Source organism: Typopeltis vanoorti, chromosome 16 (genome assembly GCF_054136105.1).
Source record: "Typopeltis vanoorti isolate ZY-2024b chromosome 16, IOZ_Tvanoo_1.0, whole genome shotgun sequence".
Classification (NCBI taxonomy): Eukaryota; Metazoa; Arthropoda; class Arachnida; order Uropygi; family Thelyphonidae; genus Typopeltis; species Typopeltis vanoorti.
The window spans coordinates 62,624,711-62,645,123 of record NC_143564.1 but is presented as its reverse complement, the minus strand read 5'-3'; the positions used below and the strand labels follow the sequence as shown (position 1 = coordinate 62,645,123).

Here is a 20,413-nt window from a genome sequence, read left to right as displayed (position 1 = left end):
TTATAAATGTCTGTCTGCTCTCGTAAATCCTCACAAGTTTCCGAGAAAAGTTAGGACTCCAGAAATACGTTTATATATATATAAACAAAACACTATTTCAGATGGCCTTGCAAGTACAGGATGATCAAAATTAAAGTATTCTTGTTTAAGGCCTTGTAGAGCGCCACCCAGTGATCGAAATTCTGCTAAACTTTGCAGAAATACATTGTACATCATGCGGAAGCGATATCAGAGAAAAAAACGTACTACTTAACAATTGCAATGCTGTTGCTGCACTCCGCGAATTTCTTCGCCTGAACAAATGCTGAGGAGATCCACGATCTCCATGCTTTGCGACGAAGGATTAGTCATTTTGAAGAAACGGGATCGTTGGTAGTAAGACTTGGCAGAGGTCGCAAACCAATCAATTGACAAATGAATTGAGCGAATTGATTCACAAGTCAATTCACAAGTGAAATTGCTACTGTTGTTGTGTGCAGCAGGCCATGAAGAACAGTTTTATTCCTGCAGTGCACGTGCTGTATCAAGACATATGGTTATTCCTTACACAACTATATGGAAAATTCTACAGAAGATTCTGCATTTTTACCCATTCACGATAATCCTGACACAGGAGTTACTCCCGCAGGACTTTGAAAGTCGACTGATATTCTCTTTAACATTCCTCGCTCAAGTGGAGTAGGATGCTGCGTGGCCATGAATGATTTTGTGGGATGATGAGGTGAACGGAGCTGTGAATATCCACATTTTCCGGACATGGGCTACAAAAAAGCCTCATGCAATCAAATAAATTCCTTTGGATTCAGCCAAAGTTACTTCTGACGCGAGTTTACAGCTTCGTTTATCATCGGACCATTCTTCTTTGAGGACATTCGCCAGTCAGGTTCTGTGACTTGCCAAGAGGTATCGCAATATGATAAACAATTATTTTTATGCCACAGCTATAGCAGCTCTTTGAAAGTAATTCCACTTCTGGATGATGTTACGTTGGATGTACTATTCAACGCACATAACATACTGTTTTTTCCCCTTCATTATTATTCAAATTAAACTGCATTTTGATTGCAAATGATGTGATCCAAACATCCTCAATGAAATTGAAATACTTTTTTAAAGAAGGCCTTTTGAACAAAATTAAGTACATTTTACTAGCACAGACCAATCCTTGAAGACAATCAAGAGTTTTGCCAAGAAAGCTCACAGATAAATTCTTTTTTATGTGAGCTTCGCGATGGCCCATTGTTATAACTAAATAATAATAATAATAATAAAAATCTTCCTAACATTTATTAGCGCTTATATTTATTGTGTCTGAATCTAAACGTGAAGTTCAATCTTAAAAATTCAGTTTTGTCAAATGAAATGTTTATTGGACTGTCATAATTTTTTTCATTGTTAACTTTTCTTTCTTTCACAGCCTGATCTAGGAGACTTGATGTTTTCGCTTGGATACCTCCCTAGCGCGGAACGTCTGACAGTCGTCATACTTAAGGGTCGCAACCTAAAACCAGTGGACGAGACGAAAAACATATCCGGTTAGTGTTTAGTTTAGTCAATTTAAGACTCTGTAGTAAATTTATAAATTATTCTTACTATCCTTTCTGTTTTTCCTGAAAGTTAGAAAATATCAGAAACAAACTGTACATGCTATTAGATGCGTTTTGTAAAAATGTTTAAACAGGGCAGATTGATTTCGATAGCAGACCATTTTTACTGAGCAAAATAGTTATATTAAATTATAAGTGGCAATCTATCTTTCGTTAAAAAAATGAAATAAAATTTAACTGTAAAAAAACAAAAACAAAAATAGAAAGTCCTTGATAGATGGCAGCACTAACTATTGCATTGCAATTGTGCTTTGAAGCACAATTACAATACCAGCTATTAATATTTCAATTGTTATGTGTACAATAAAATTTTCGGCACGGAATCACATGCACGTGGATTATTTGTTAATGAACACTTTCTGGTCAGTGATTTTATCCAATATTTTCCTGACACGATAGCGACATTTAAAATTTCCTAATTTCTTTTTTTAGGACGTTTATTTCTTGGAGATATAAACAACTACATATTATGGGTTGAGTGCACAACATGAATCCCAATTATTACACCGAGTCCGAAAGTTTGAAAACTTTATATGGGAAAGTTAAAGGGTATCCACCAGGAATGAATTTTCCATTTAATCCGTTTCTAGGCCCTACTTGACCATTAATTCTCGTAATCCAGTTACTGTATGTGCATCTGGCACAGTAAGATGTCTTCAGTGCTATGAAAAATGAGGATTAAATAGAATTTGCACCCAAACAGAAATAATTCTTGAATTATCGTGTGTCATGGAGGAGTCTAGCCCTTCTTTTGATGACGAAAGTTTTTAAATATATTAAATGAACTTAGTGGTAAACATTTCCGGTAAATGTCAGCGACAGACGTATTTTGGATGAAGAAAGTTTCCATGCTAGTCATCACACACACACGCGCGCACGCACTCATGCACACATAATTGCTGTTACTATACATTTGAAATTGTTCTATTGATGCATGTTATGAAATAGATATAATAACTTCAACTTCGCGATCCTGTATACGTCACAATGGAAGGCCGACTCTACTAGCAAAAGATAATGTTTTTTTTTATTTTAAAATTGGATTTGAGTTGCTTTTTTTAGAAATTCATCAGCACAAATACTTTTTTATTTTTTAAGCATGGCTTATTTCTTTTACAGATCCCTACGTCAAGGTGTCTCTATCGCATGGTGGACACCGCTTGAAAAAAAAGAAAACATCAACCCAAAGATCCACTATCAATCCTGTATTTAACGAACCGCTGATCTTCAATGTCCCCAAAGAGATGCTGAAGACCTCAGTCCTCGAATTCAACGTTATGAACGACAACATCATTGGTCCGAACGAACCTTTGGGTCGAGTCGTGATTGCACCCGATTCCAAAGGTGATGAGGCTGCTCACTTAAGAAATATGATCTCCTCGAAGACGGCTGTGGCGATGTGGCACGTCTTAATGCCTCCTGGACCAAGCTGATAAGTGTACCGAACATCAATTGGCCCTGTTTATGGAGATTAGCGGACTAATCAACCCGTGATGACACAACTAGTCAATGAAGATCAAACCGAATGCTTTTACTGTTTAGATAGCTTATTGTTAACTTGCAATATAAATTTACAAACGTAGACTAGAGTACTACATTCAAAAGCTTATTTCCAATATTATTCCAACTTCATCCTATCCGACGTATTTTATCTGTGAAAAACTTAAGGGTGGAGGATGAAAACCAAAGGCGCATACACATGTACAGACATGTATTCAAAATACAGAACGGATATTTTTATTTAAACTCAGTGATATTTGGAAGAAATACGAAAATTTAAATGTCAAAAACTTTGTACTCAAACACACCATTAGTACTTCTTTGGACTAACATCGCTCGAGTTGCATAAGCATGTGCGTATCATACATTAAAGGCATTTGTATTACGAATAGCAGATTATTTTGAAGGTTGATATGCTATTTAATTTTAAAGAAATGTTCCAGGGATAGTTTATAAAACGAATTTAAAACGAAAAATCAATACTTTGGGTTCTTGAATTTTTTTAACGAAGATCTGAAAATTGTAATTGTTGAAGTAAATCGAAAAACTAATATTAAAGAGAACGAAATTTAGTTTGATTACCAGAACCATTTTTAGTTGTTTATTTTCCATCATTCGTGAGCCTCCGTAACTCAGTCGATATTAACGATGCCATTTGGTTGAAAAGAAGCGGGTTAGAATTCCGTCTAGGATGCGCAAAGTCTCTATAAGGAATGTCCAGTTGAAGATGAGTTAACTAGCCTCATGTAGAAGTTGCGGGGATTTTTCTTCCTTGAAACTCGGGTTTTTCCTCTACATGAAATTCTTACAGTAGTAAACGTAAAAAAATGTAATTAAATAAATCACAAAAATCCAATGAAATTCGCCAACGTAGTTATAAGTTTTCAAAAATTTGGTGATTTTTGGCATTAGATTATCTTACTTAGTTGAGTTCTGCTGTCGAATACTGTTTTCCGGTGCTAATATCGGATACACTATACCTTGTTGAATACATATGTGCTGCTAAGTTACGCTGTTCTACAGGATACTGTTATGCTGTGCTAAATTATGCTGCCATCGTATACATTATGCCCTATAGAATACAGCTATGCTGCTAAGTTAGACACTCCTAGTAGGACAATTGTACTATATAAAGCTGAGTTGTGCTTTATCATTTTATTCCCAGATAAATAATCATCAATACGTAGATTCGAGATGTTTTTTAAATAGAGATATCGGTCAAATTAATATCAGTATGTGCCTCTTGGACACAAGACACCTTAACTGTCCGCTTGGGTATTATAACTATAAAATCAGAACTGTTGCACGTAATGTATAGTTACAACAATATCAACTTATATGAAACTGAGAAGCGATGTTTATGTGATTTTCACCTATGAAAGCTTATGAACACGTATAGTATATCATGAGTATAATGGGTGAGTTTAGGATTTTTTTCTGTGTTTATCAATTTTATATATTTTTTGTATTTTTATGTATGTAAAAAGTTATATTTATTATACTTACATAAACATAGAATTAAAAAGCGCACAAAAAATTAAAATATGCTTTGAATTATATAACCAGATAGGAAGCTGTTATATCTTTTACATTTAATTTAATACGGATTGTAGGCAAGGCACATAGTGATGTTTTATAAATAACATTTTGATGTTAATCCCAGCACGAAAGGTTTTAAACCGCTTATATTAGCATTATGGATAGATGCTTAGAGATTCCTGCCCTATAATGACTAAATAAGACACTTTTAAACCCTTTTGTAGGCTTCCAATTTCATTCTTTTTATGCTTTCAATTTTTACCTTTTTTTTACGCTACCAATTGTTAATAGTAGGATGGAATTTATTGTCATTTAATATAAAATAAGTCTGCGTAAAAAACGTCTAAAGCGTCTTCTGTCGGATTGGAAATTTCAGACAAAAATCCACCATTAAATATTGCTAGCATCGGAACACCAAGAGATATTCAAAATATGGGAACCTCCGAAAAGGAAAAAAAAAAAACATTTTGAAAAAGGTATAGCTCTCCAAGGGACTTTATCTTCTCTTTGACCATATTTTAGTCAATTCATGAAGATATTCGTTCTGTACTGTTATTAAAAGAAAATATATTAATAAAAATATTTACCACATGAAATGAAAACTGAAGCAGGCAAGTATCGATTGTTATTTTTTATTTGAATTATGGCTGAAGCAGCTAATACTGAGAAGCTAGTTTATTATTATGTCTGTTAATTGCGTGTGTTCCTCTGACTGAGCTTCAAATTATCGCATAACTTCTCTTTTTTAGAGATTATTTGATAACTAGCCATGGACTTCTACGAATCCTTTGAAATTCGTACAAATTCTCAAAGAAATCCTCATCCTCTCTTTGTTCTCTGTGTTCTCCTTCCTCTATGTGCTTATTTGCGTATTATCTTCGGTGTATTCTTTCCGTTTATCTCTTTCATCTCCTAGGAGATGGATAGATTTCCTTGATTGGGGGGGGTCATAGTATTTTAATGTAGCTGGTATGCCACTCCTCTGCTGCGTCTGGTGCGTGCGATTTGGGCCCGTAGACATATGCGTGTTCAGAGTTTATTAGAACATCCTCCCCCTCGTATGTGAGTGGATGTTCTAATAAACGCTCCCCTATTCACAGACAGGATTCGAACCTGGGTTATTCCAATCAAGGGATATCGTCGAAACCGATTGAAATCTAGAGGCTCCCTTTAGTGTGTACCAACGCCATTTTAAATAACAATTAGCTATTTTCTTTACTTCCCATTATTGTTGTTAATACTGTAGTTTTACCGACATGTGCTTATTAAAAAATAGTAATTTAAATAACTTTATTGACTAGTTTTATTTTTCTGTAATTCTTACAGCAAAATAAAAAACCTTACAATAGTTCACAATAAAAGCAAACGTGTTTCTTTTACAAAAGTAATAATATTTGCCTGACAATTCTTATTCATTTAAATATTTTGATTAACATTTCACGTAATCTTAAGTCATTTCACATAGGCAGAAATGGAACGAAACATTAAATGTAACATTTAAGATCAAATAAAGTTTATACCATTCCAGCAATTCATGGGGGGAAAAAATTGTTACCAAACTGAATCTCTTTTGCATTCACTTCCACCGATTTCCGATTGATCTTTCCTTCAGGTGTTCGCTTTACTGCAAGCACTTGACGTCAGAAACGTTAGCTCATTGCTCTCGCGATAACAGGCCTCGAGCACTGACGTCACACTTCTGACAGTTCGGAAATATAAGGCTTACTCGCTTCAAGAGTTTCAAATAAGGGTGATCGTTGTCCTTGATCCGTATTATACACCTCAGTCGTTTGGAATAAATTATTTATAAGAAGATTATTAAGGTGATGAATTTATTTAACTTGAAGTGGTTGAACATTTCATTTCGTCTGCTAAGCACACAACAACAATTATTAATTTGAATGAATATAGTTGAACTGCCTTTTTTTTCGATTATTGCAGATAGTTGATGGGTTTTATCCTATTATTTAAATTAATTAATTCAAATTATATTAATTCAAATTATAATTCAAATTATGTACAGCATAATTTTTACAATCCGACACTGAACAAAACGTCACTTTATAGAAAATTCTAGAAAATGATCAGCTAATTATAGCACATTATACACGCATCACTTTTGTTCTAAGGCGAAAGAAATAAATGACATAAAAGGCCGTCATAACTAAGAGTTCACAAGGGTAGGTAAAACAGATTAATTCAATACTGGTTATAAGCAATTAGGCAGTGAAAAGTGATCCATTGAGAAGAAATGAACAGAAACAAAGAGTAAAACTAAAACTAAACGGACAGTTGCAAAAATTCCTGAGATTTATTGATTGTGATGATTATTATCCTCGTAAATGGACCACAATCAATAAATCTCAGGAATTTTTGCAACTGTCCGTTTAGTTTTAGTTTTACTCTTTGTTTCTGTTCATTTCTGTTCATGCGTATCAAGGATTTAGGCCTAGTATGGCCTGATCCGGCCTTAGAAGTCATCGTTGAATCGTTTAAGAGGACGTCCTGATTTTCTTTCTCTTAATGCCTTGTACTTTAAGGCTTGTTTTGGTAATCTTTCTGTTTTCATTCTTTGAACGTGTTCCATCCATTTATGTTTATATTTTTTAATTTTTTCAATTACTGGTTCTTGGTTTAATTCTTTCATAATTTCTTCATTTCTTTTGTGACCAAATAGGGTATACTTTGCAGTTTTTCTCATAAACTTCATTTTTGCTGTTATTAATCTTTGTTTGTCTTTTTGTTTTATTGTCCAGATTTCGCTTCCATACATTAAGACTGGTAGGGCTAATGTATTGTCTACTTTTAGCCTGGTTTGTTTTTGAACTAGGTTTGGTTTAAATATAGGGCTAATTACACCTGTTATTTTTAAATATTTTGCAATTTTTACGTTTATATCTTTTTCATTTTCATATGTGATCATACATCCTAGGTAGTTAAACGAATTCAACTGTTCTAAGATCTTGTTATCTATTGCTATTTTAGTTCTTGCTAGATTTTGTTCTTTAAAGGCTATAGTTTTTGATTTTTCCGTTGATATTATCATACCATAATCTTTGGATAACTCAACGAGGATAATTAAAAAGTTAAAGAATTAAAAGTTATTTTCTGCAAAAATCTAGCAAGTTACGTATCATAGAACTGAATTTAAAATGCGTGGAAGTGCTTTTCCAGTATCAGTCCGTTTATCGAATGGCATCGGTGTTAGAAATTTCAGCTTTTGAAGTTTTAATGCCAAATTAGAATGAAAAATTAATCTCCTCATAGAATGCGTTGAACGATAAACTACATAGCAAAATTTTAAAGTCCATCTCTCTCTCTCCCCTTTCGTCGTCAGCACAGCAACTCATAGTTGCATTAATAACGTAGCGAGTATTTGTGCGGAGAAAGGAGAACGCTTTATCTGCTCACTAGCCTGTAAAATATCCACGTCCAATTTCAAATGGCGCCACTGAAGCAAGTGATGTGCTCGATGGTGTTTATCAAAACAAAGCTTACGGAGAATTTCACTTTATTCGCATAATTCATCGTAAACCACTTGACAACAGTAATCAATACTGGATAGACTACAGATAGGCAGAAACGATCGTAGCACTAAGTAGTATTCAGGCTATTTACCAGTTGATCATTTGATTTAAATCATAGTCGAGACAATAATGTTTGCTTTACCGAAAGAGCGCCGCCAATTTGCTGCGATTAAGGCAGATACGGCAGACGTATGGAGTCGATAATGCATCACTAAGTCGGTCGCATTGAGAGATGGGACAATACAAATTCATTCATGATTCAACGTCTGGTATTTGCATTTTCATTAGAGAGAAATTACTGATCGTGGCATTGAATTCTACATTATCAAGTATGCAGAAGCTTATTAAAGTCAAAATGCATTGCTTAGATTAAGGAGAATAAGTCAGTAAAAAGTATGATCAAAGTGTTGATTTTCTAGGTATTATTCCCATTATATTATATATTGATCATTATTTCTAAAAGAAATTTAATTATTTCTTAAATACGCATTTGTTTTTCTAACTCGCCATAAATCATACATACATACTTTCAGAGAAACGTATTCTATTCAATAAATTAAAAATTACATGAAGATAATTGCCTTTTTTGCTTTTTTTTGTTACAATAGGTATTCTCGAATACAATGTGAGATAATGTTACCAATAGTCCATTGTTAGTTTGCTTTCTAAATAAACAATGGTTTATTGTTGATAGTTTTCTGAAATGAACAATGGTTTATTGTTCATTTGTTTCCTGAGATGAGGAATAGTCCATTGTTGACATTTTCTGAAATGAAACGTATTCCATTATTGATATGTTTTGTGAAATGAACAGTATTCTATTATTTATTGCGCATTCTCACCAAGTTAGATAATTATCAATGAACAGGTATTGTTTCATCAAATGAAGTCTTACAGAAGACTACTATATTACTTTTAAAAGAAGCATTTCGAAACGTCAATAAAATTCTAAAGACAGGAATATCCTGCATATAAAAAAACTATTTCTGACACAGAGCTCATAATTATCTTTAGTATGACAAACTTCAAAAATATTTTTTTAAAAAAATTTCAGCTATTGTATCTTTCAGAGAATTACTTTTATAAATTAAAATCAATGGTTATAAGCGATTATAATATTGCATGAAATAAATGTAATAATTAAATACAGTATTCATGGGATAAACTTAGACTTTTCACTAAGACTTGGACATAGGATTAAATTTTTATACAACTTCAGATGCGAATTATGAAAAATCTCTTTATCGTTGTAATTGCGTATATATATATTTTTTTTCACAAACGAATCACAACATATCACAATGTTCTACTGAGTGATGGAATAACAAAATAGATAAGAGCAAAATTACGTCTGGGTTTCGAAGACTGGAAGTAACTTTGCTTAAAATAGTATTTTAGTATATATACTAATACAGTAGCTAAATTGTTCAGCTGCAGAAATATCATTCCGGCCCATTTTGAGCACCGATTTTTATCTAAAAGCACCTCTCTTGCACATTTTATTTTCTTCCTATTATGAGAAAATAAATTTTTCTAAGACAAGATGATCATTGTGTGAACTGCTGCCATCTTTTGGCAGATAATGGTATTAAAGATTACATATAAATATATAGCAATAATTTATCATGGTGTGCATCAGTATTTGTAATTAAAAAGGAGAGATCTATTTTAAAATAAAAAAAGAGACGTGAATTTCCATATATCGATGTTTACAGCATATAAATTTATTGAATGTTCGTATTTGTTCGAGTTGAAATATGTGTATCTTTGTAATATATTTACTAACAAATCTATATATAGCATTGACATACATATCATTGTGCAAATTATTTACTGTTGCCATGAATGTAAAATCAGATGTATTTATTGCACTCGTTATTAATAAAGTAAGAGACTGGCTATATATGGCAATGACAAAATTTAATGAGATCCAATAGGCTTTCACTTGTACACATGAGACTCCCTCAGATATTAACACATTTGGGGGAGATAAAATTATGTACAAATAATAGTCATCGTATTTGTACACCTATACATTAAAAACTTCGCCGTTGACTATGTGGGTTCGAATTCCACCGAAGTTACTAATGTGTTGTGGTTTTTATTTTCATCAATTTTAATTTATTTTAATTTTAAACTAGTGTGTTATTTCAAAATGCTTATTAATCATCTTAACTTTCAGGTGAAGAATGGACGATGTCTTGATATCTTTTTATAGACTTCGAAAAATTTAAATCAAAGGGGTAAAAGTAGACTTGAAAATCATTGAACGAGAAGGAAATCTCGTCAAAAAACTTTTCAAAAGTCTATTAGCATTGTAGTGTACGTATTTAAAGGGAAAAAGAAAAGGTGATATTATGTATATTTAGATACTTCCTTAGTATTTGTATGTGAATTTCACCTTCTTCAGAAGAAGAAGCGTTCTTGATTCGGTTCTAATTGTTGAACAGAACTCTTTTTGAGCCTATTTCAAACAGTAGCAGAGTTAGTCTATCTATCGTTTAAGATTAACAGGGATATCATTTTCCAGAAACTCGGGATTTTAATGCTTCAACCAAAAATTCCACTACAGTATTCAGATTGCTTTGCGAAGTAATTCCAGTTAGGATTAGGAACACAAAATGGCGATAATTGTTCACTCTTACTCTTACCACTGGTCTCAAGTCTACAGATCGCTGTAGGCAATGAAATAAACTCAACTATCCAAGTTGACGAAGGGTACGGAGCGAACGTTAGAGTAAAAAGAGTTCCAACTCCGTTTCGTAATAAAGCAGCTTTATGGGATTTTTTTTTTTTTTTGATTATGTAAATCTGTCTATCTCTGATTTAAAAAGTTTAATTTATATAAGGAAGAAAGAAAAATAAGTGCGATAGAATGATATTTCGATATGTTTCCTCACAAAGAAATGCATTTACTATTGTTCTGTAGCCCAAACGTATGTTTTGTTATTTATCTTCGAAGAGCAAATAAACCCAGAGTTTAAATAGAAAATATTTACATGAGATTTTTGCGAAACTGCGTTATTATAATGCGGTTCAATACTCACAGTGATGAAAGTGGAATTCCATTACATGCTCAGAGGGTTATCTCGAGGTAGTTGGAGTTTTCTGTATTATTCATTACGATAATAAAAGGGCTTTGAATGCTTCGCATGTAAACTCGCTGCTCTCGAGCAAGTTTATCGCTTTGAAATCTATCTTACTGGCTTATAAATGGATTACAACGAGCAACGTATTGAGAGAATAACAAATAGGAATGCGATATTTTCCTGATTATTATTTTTTATCACTCCGAACTCTAACTGTGATTTATCGTTTCAACCTCCAAGTTGCTCACACAAATCTACAATAGCGCGATTAAGAAATTAACAACTAAACTATAAAATTGTTTATTTTGTTTAATAAATAATGAATCAATTCCAATTGTGTTGGTTGGTTTTTCGAACATCCGGCATAATTCTTGATGCGTATCCATCTTCACTTTGAATGCTTCCCCGCGTATTTCCCCCCTATCCTCATGAAGAAAGTAGTGATATTTCATGAATGAGCTACAAAACTAAGGCTAATAATGCAACGACAACATCGTAGGTAGCTGTAGTTTCATCCAGTCTCTGGAGGATGCAATCCGACTCAAACACCAGTAACCTTTTACCTAAATCCGGCTTACTTAAAAGATTACATTAAATTACATTCCAGTGTGATGACTGCAAGTTTGCTGCTGCTGTTGCAGTTGCCAATCATCGCGATGGCGGGCAATGCGAAATTTGGTTTCCGAAAGTAGAAGTGTAGACAAGTAGGCTTTCTCCATACTTTAAATAAAATTATTTGAATATGTGCATTCTGGAAAAGAATCTTTACAGAAGTGCCATACATTTGAGTACACTGGAATCAGAATTTAATTTACAAAAATCCGATTTTACAATAACGGGATTGACATGACAAAACGAAAGTAGCATCTAACAAAGCTGCTGCAAATGCAAGATGCTTTGCATTTCTCGAGAATACAAGTTTTCCAGATGTGAGCCATTCGTTCCTTATTAACATCTGAAAAATATATTTTTTAAAATTATGGCTATAGCCAAATATATTCTTGATAAAATTTTCAGGGAGGGGATTGCAGTCTAATGAAGTTCCAAGCACCTTTCAAAGGGATATTTCCAAACATTCAATAATTCACCGACCTCGTTAGCCAACAGTAGTAAGGGTATCCACTCTCCCACCAATAGGGCTATGGGTTCGAATCCTGCCGTCGGCGTGGATGATCGTAATTGTCTTTAGATGGCAGATAAATTTTTATCTCTTTGTGTGCGACCACCAACCTGATGAAGCCTGGAGATGCTCGAAAGAGCACCATGTGTCTAGAACGAGGTCTCCGGATTGTGCCAAAAAATAAAAAAAATACTTAACTCAATCACTATATGAACTTACAAAAACTTTCATATGTGGAAGTCACATAAAAATCAACGTAATTTAAAGTTTTATAAACTGAGTATTGAATTACAATAGCAATAAATTTTCCTTTCGTTTTAGTGTCCTGTTAAATGTTTATCCTTTATATCAAAATAATACTTCGTTTATCCCAGTTTTTCTAATTTTATTAAGAGCAAAATGGTAACTAAGTGTTTAAAGAACTTACTTAAAACAGTTTATTGGTTAAGATTTTCTGTCGACACGAAAGTAAAAGTAAGTAATACTGCATTCACCACCATCATCTGATATCCTCACACGAGGAAGCAGTTCATAAATCAGCCACGTGTCATTAACTCATTTCCGGTTAGTTGGTGTTATTACCGAACCTCGTGTTTACTAGCTATTAATGTACTTTATCGAGTTTCCTCAGTTATGAAATTGAGGAGAATAAATGCATTTGAAGTACTTAGGTACACTTATAATCCAAAAGTTATTGTAGCATAATTCAAGCATAAACAAGTACTCTGCTACGAAAGGTTAATTTTTCCTTCGGTTGGGAGAACAAGCCTTCCTTCTTTCTCTCTCTCTCTCTCTCTCTCTCTCTCTCTCTCTCTCTCTCTCTCTCTCTCTCTCCCTCTTTGATCGATGCTTGTGATAAGTTCCACAACGTACGCCTTTCCCATCTGGCGCAACATTTTGACACTTTGGAGCGATCTTGATGAATGTCTTCAGGCAGCTCTTGTGTTTGAAGGCCAGAAAACACTTTCTTTATATTTATGACGAACTGTTTGATTTTATCAAACATTATTTTAACACTTTTATGTTGAAAGTATAATAGACTATTTTTTTTTAACATTTTACAAATATTACATAAATTACTAGGATAGTGATAGGCGCAAATATCCAGCGATCCCACTGAATATAAAATATCAAATAGGCGAAGTATTACATTGAAGAAAATCTCTGACACAGTGAACAGAGGCTACTTGTTTTTCTCTAGAAAATGTAAAAATAAAGCGAGGGGAAAATATAAATCCCCGATTGTCATACTCGGTAACACAAAGTACAAAAACTCACGGTTAGACGTGTAGGGACCTTCCATACGTGTTTTGAAGGATCGCAGTCTGGTGCTTCTGGTAGAAATCAATTAACCAGAGAAATTAGAGATAGCGTAACGTTAGCACTGGACGTGAAGCATCGAAAATATCAGTAACGAGTTTTTTTCTTGTGAGATAAACAATTACGCCAGTGAAGGAGTGCAACTAATTCAATATCAGCCACTTCAGTCTAATTGCAGCGCCTCTAGTGAGAAACAGTGACCAGAGCAGTTTTAATGCTTATCATAACAAGATGGCGAGGCATGTATAAGAAATATCAATCAGCTATAAGAAATATCTCATTTCTGGTGTCTTGAGACTATTCTATTATCCCAAGAAATACGGGGATTTTGGAAGTAGTGTTGAAAAGAATGTTTCTTACTGCTTTTGTATGTTTTTCAAATGTTCTGAATCAGTTAATTGTAGCTGCTATGACTTTGTGGGGTGATCGTTACATAAGTTTCATTTAAAATTGAACGAGAATCGAGATGATTAATATTAGTTAGTAAATTTAAACGATTACACTTTTCCCAGGTAGCATGATACCCACCACATCGAAAACTCCCACGGTTACTACAATGAACAGTTGATAAATTTTCAGCAACAAAGGCAGCAAAAACGCAGAATGAGGATTAAGGGAGTTTTTAGCGGCGTTCGTCGTTCGCTAGTTGCATTTTTTTTGCTTCTTTCCGGAAGGAAAAACTTGAATTTCCAAGAGAGGAGAAAATCCTCTCACCTCTGTATAATATTAACCGGCCGACTGATGAGAATGTTTTTAGAAATGCACAAGCAAATACTGCAATCATGTGAAAGAACAGCCCTACAAATCAGTAGAATTATTCTCACGGAATAAGTTTTGGTTTTAATTGTGCAATTCAGAAAATTCGACTGTAGAACGCAGTATACAAATAATGATACTCATTAGTATTAGGAACATAAAATGGCGGCAGTTATCTGTTATTGTATCATTGCATTCCATCTATCCACTCAGATGCACCGGTAATGACTAAAGTGAAGATCGGCCACCAACTGATTTCTAAACGTTATGGTTTAGAAATCCTTTATGGTTTACATCCTGTAAAGTATTTAAGATTGATATTTCATATTTCAATTTATAATGAATTCTGTTTCCTCTCATATATATGCAGGTTGTGGATTCGATTCAGTCTTTTATACTTATATATGTGTGAGATTTTTTTTTAGTTTATTTCGTTTACTAATGAACCGTAATTTAAAACTTCACTTCAGTTTAATCAGCTGACACATTTTAAAACCAAAAAACAACAACTTTCAATTTAGAAAATCAATCTGTTGTGTTAGTATTTAATAGCAATCATGCTTGATTTAGAGATTTTAGGTTACGTACAACGAACAAAGTAAATTTAATTATGTCACGAATAAATAAATAAATAAAAGTACTATAATTAAATCAAGACAATAGTAATCTAATTAATACTTTTGAGGATTTCCATATGTAGCATATGGAAATATTGATACTCTATATATGGGAGTATGTGTGAATTACTTGCATTCTTCCTATGTACTTGGTGGCTGATAAAATAATCCAAAGGATCCCCCCCCCTTTCGATCAGTTTATGACTTAGATGATTTACACGAGAAATTCGGTTACTAGTGTTAAATAACGTTTTGTATTTTAAGACCTTCGTTTTCTCTGTCCCAGACCAGACAAACCAATCTTTAGATCACACTGGATTTACAAATCGAATTCACAGAATAATTTGCCATGGCTAGATGACTTATAGCTTCGTCAACGTTTCAATCCTTTATGTGTAGCTCCGAGCTTCTTAAAGATTTGAAATTTTGCTTACCATTTTAAAGTGACCTGCAGTATAATTTTGTCTGCAGTATGCGCGGGCGATTATTCCCCGAAAATTATTTTTTCTTTGCATGGTCGCGTGTTGCGTTCATTTCCATGCGGCTGTCATATAATTCCGGAGGGTCGTCAGTTTAATTTCGGAACTCTTCGTAACTGCCGATGGCGGTAAACAGGTAAACGGTAAATAATGGCAAACTCTGAACATTTTCATCCTTCCTTTCAAAAGTGCCTTGATGCAGCAGAGAGAGAGAGAGAGAGAGAGAGAGAGAGAGAGAGAGAGAGAGAGAGAGAGAAGCTGGTCAACTCTCCATTAATACAACCTTTTCTTATCTCAAATAACACAATTCCCATTGCTTGTTAGAAAACGAAGTTCATCAAGACAGTCGCCTGGCAACACAACTTCGGAAAGGTCAGAGAGGTTACCTTGAAAGCAGAATCACACACACACACCCACACCCACACACACACAAAGTTCGTAGTGCACAGTTTTAAAGATACAGAAGGTTTAATACTTTTGATATTTGTAGGCTAATTTGCTATTCGTCACATATTTAATATTAATATTACTATTTTTTATCGACATTATTTTACTTTTTATTTAACTTCAACTATAAAGATCTATTTGTTATTTTTGTATCCTACTTAGCGCCCTCTCTAGTTCAATACCGAAAACAAATATGGAATCTATTTATAATTGCTTTTAGTAATTTTTATTCAAAATTCACAATCTATTTGTTGCAACTATTTAGCTAATCAGTTTCAAACTTTCTGATTCTCGTTCTAAACATGCACGTGAAAATTCCACGCGAAGAAGGCAGTGACATAAAGGTTGTTTCATTAGAACAATGAGTGACGTATTCTTCAAGGCATCCGGGTAATTACTGTCAGACGAACGAAAGAGACTGATTATGATTACAATGCGAATAGCACGCGATATTTTCGACGTGGAGATAGCAGGGATTAAGACGCTAATTCGAATTAATTACTTAAATAATACCTCGGAAATGTTTGAAACGCTTTAAGCCACCACGAATTCTAGTAATTAGTCGTACGTGATGAAGAGTTTCAACCAAGAGTCGAGTCTCCATCGATTAATCCATTCCTTAGCCTATTAAGTCTGCAAACCACGCATTTCAGTTAATTACAAGACAGTTGCAGCTCTTTATCAACGTCTGTTGTGCAGAAGAGAAGTCGCCAACGCGTCCTTTGTGTTGTGTCACTGAAGGTCTTTTGTTTTCTCTAAATAATGCTTATTTGAAATCATTCGCTAGAGTGGACTTCAGATTAAAGAGGAAATTTCATGCGATCTCTAACGACTTACCTATAGACACATAAATGTCTGGTATACAGCGGATTCGAAATAGGAAGAGATCGCCATTTAATATTAACAGTTATTCAACTGTAAATATTAAAAGATATCAAATCAGTTCCTTGCAAGTAAGGAACTATTTTCTCTAGGTGAATCCAGAGGAAAATATATGAAAGCAAATTATTGTGCCAAAGTAATTAAAGAAACGTCATGGCAACACTTCCATAAACTATAGGGAGGATAAATATCAGAAAAGTGGCAAAATATACTGAAGGTCATTGAAGAAGGTTAGAAATGGAAAAAAGTGATGATAAAGGTGACATAAAACCTGAGGATATTGTTGATGTCTGGAGTAAACAGTGAGAGCACACTGGTAGAAAAGGAATGCAATCAAGAGGACATATCAATACATGAATACAAAAAGTTATCAAAACCAGAAATGTGGAAAGTCAGCTGGAGCAGATGATATTCGTCTCTACTCATTTTCAACCATGAAGGTATCAAAATTTCACAGCGACTATTCATATTCGTACTGGTCGCATTCGGAATAATTGAAGTAGAGCTTTCATAGTACTCAAAAAAGGAATGAAACGCAAGGGAATTTCCCTAGATTTATGGCATACTTGAGAAAAAATTAAGAAAATGTGTGAAAGTGAAACATGGAGAAGAACAAGTTGGGTGCAGACCAAATAGAGGTTGTCAGGATGCGAATTTCACTTTAAGCCAAAGTTGGGAAATGACGGGAGTATAACAAGCTTGTGTACTCAAGTAGTTTTGTAGATCTGGAAAAGGCATATTACACAGAAAAGCTTTTCAAAACACTACAATTATATGGGGAGAATGGACCATTATACAGAGCAATACACAGTCTATATGTAAGTTATCAATAAGCAATTAGACCTGAAAGAAATACAGCAAGACGGTTTAGTGTAAATCAGGTGTAAGACAAGGATGCACATTATAGAAAAAAACATAGGAGAAAAGGAGAAGAAATGATAGGAGATGTGATAGAAGAAAAAGAGGAGATATGATAGAAGCATTTAGGTTGCTTAAGGTGTTTTATAGGATCGATGCAGGGGAAATCTTTCAGTACTTGGCTAGAGGAACTAGAACATCCATGGAAATTAGATAAAGGTGTGGTTAGTAGGGGGTGTGAGAACTAGAATTTTTGCTTGGACAGTTGTAAATGAGTGGAATGGGTTGCCAGAGTCAGTTGTGAGTGTTTTGTCTGTTAACACGTTCATCGCCAAGCTGAAAATTGGAATTTCGTGTGGTGGCCAAATTTTTTTAAATTTTTATTTAGGTAGCGACGTCCACGCGATAACGCGTGATCGGCCAAACGGTGAGAACTCGCAGCACGTGATATCGCGTGATTAGCAATGAACGTGTTAACGGGTTCAAGGAGAGGTATGATGGATTGTGGATAGATTGGATCTCCCGCGATGAGTATTCGCACTCCACGGAGGTACTACAATAATAATAATGTTATCTACTCTTCTTCTTCATTTATATGGATCAAATTATGAAAGAAAGCGGTATTAAACCTGATATTAGAATGGAAGTTTTCAAACTTAGTCCTTTTCGTTATGCATATGATGTTATACTCTTAAAGAATTGTTCCTTAAACATGTAGTAGCTAACAAATCTTTATACGAAGTTTGTTTTACTCGAAAAATATCTACATGAATTTTAACAAGTAATTTTAAAATACTCTGTACTTAGTTCCAATAACGAAACAAAAACTCTATCTTGAATACTCTTGTCATAAGTTTATCTTGCTGGTGATCGTGAAGATGAAGAAACAAATTACAGCCAAGTTTGATAATAAAGTGAAGTACAAACACTTAACAACATTATTGACAAGATTCGTTTCCAATTGGAGAGATACCTTTTCATGCTCACTCAATTAGGTCTCTTTCTCTCTCTCTCTCTCTCTCTCTCTCTCTCTCTCTCTCTCTCTCTCTCTCTCTCTCTTTCTTTCTTTCTTTCTTTCTTTCTTTCTTTCTTTCTCTCATACAAAAGGATATCTTTGAAGTTGTAAACACGTTAGATTGGCATAATTTCTGCACGATAAGCTCTAAAACATTTCTACGAAATCAAAAATATTTCAATGAAATGCAAAAACTGTGCTCAAAAGAGATAAACTGAATTTGTTTTCTTTTTCACCTTATTAGCATATTCACTTACTTTATTGAGAGTATGATGCATACGAATTTAGCTTTATAACAATGCAAATTCTTTTAGACGTAGTTACCTGCATGAGAACACAGATAGAAAACGCAGAATAAATATTCCTTCAAGAATACATCCCCCTCCCCGAATTCTTTGAAAGAAAAACCATCTTCAACTAACCGTTAACGTGATTACTTCACAGCGTAGAGAACACGTATTGCTTTCTAATGTTTTCCATTTCTGTACTTAAGAGTTGATCGACTGATTCGCTATTTATCGATCAGTCCAAGAAAATTCCATTTAATTTAGTTGTTACCAAGAACGCAGTTCTAGTAGAACCACCCCCATCATGATTGAATACTAACGTATTGGTCTGCGTATTTTATTCATGAGAATAATCGCATCAAAGTTTCTGTTTAGTGTTTGTTTTCGCTTCATATTTCATATTTTAAGATGACAATGCGATACGATTGTATTAAAACAGCGCCCTCTAGTAACGGAAGTAATCAGAAATGGAATGAGAACGATATGCCTTTGGTTAATGCAGATATTTTCAAATTAGATTTATGTTTGTAGTAAGTAAACACAAAGCAAGAAGAGAAATAAAACACGTCAATAAATTGTAAATTCCAACAATATACTGTTGAAGATGAGTTGGGAGAATTGCTGAATAAAAAATAAAAGCAGTGAAAATGGAATATCACAATACACGACTATAAAATAAAATAAAATAGTGCTCACTGTGTATTGCTTTTTGAGAATTCTGGATTAAATAAATATCACGTGATCTTATCATTACGCAAATCTAGAAACGAATGCAAAATACCCGATTTGTACATAAAGCACACCCTTGCAATCCGTATCCAATATGTGGATAATATCATTATGCAAAGTGTTCTCTAGCTACAGAATACATCGGTCGGTGAATGGAAATTACCACTGTGCGCATGCGCATTAATCGGAGGAACTCTACCTATTGCACTTTTAGGAACTAAATTCGTAGAGAAAAAAATATATAACAAAATAATTCTAGTGAATGCGATAAATAGAGAAAGAATCAAAAATTACCTGTAATCATCCATCAAAAAGATAAAATGCCGATTTTAATCAAATTGCATTTACGTTTTTTTTTTTTTTTTTCCTCAGAAAGACCTAGGTTTGGTAAGGACGCAAAACGTTTCTCAGCTGTAGGAGAGAGTTAGCTGACTCATATGAAGATTGATTTCTTCTTCCAAAAGAAGAGTAGCATATATACACCGGAGAAGATATATATCCACATTATTTCATTGGTTAGTTCTTTATTATTATAAACAACGAAAACAGTTAATCTTATAAAATCTTGAGATCTGCCAGGTTGGCCTGGTTAGCCTGTTTGGTTGATATCTTCATTTGGTTTAAATTTAAGCTTTGGAATC

The 20,413-nt window shown here is 33.9% G+C and overlaps 1 protein-coding gene across 4 annotated transcripts in view; it reads left to right on the top strand.

The window, feature by feature from the left end:
* LOC150098069 (synaptotagmin-5-like) overlaps positions 1-10,074 on the top strand; it is a 172,130-nt gene extending 162,056 nt beyond the window's left edge. For all 4 annotated transcript variants that reach the window (XM_090406699.1, XM_090406701.1, XM_090406700.1 and 1 more), the window contains exons 6-7: positions 1,418-1,535; positions 2,727-10,074. In XM_090406699.1, coding sequence (XP_090262825.1) covers positions 1,418-1,535; positions 2,727-3,040 — 432 coding nt within the window. In that variant the 3' untranslated portion in view covers positions 3,041-10,074. The remainder of the gene's footprint in view (positions 1-1,417; positions 1,536-2,726) is intronic.
* The last annotated feature ends 10,339 nt before the right edge of the window (positions 10,075-20,413 follow it).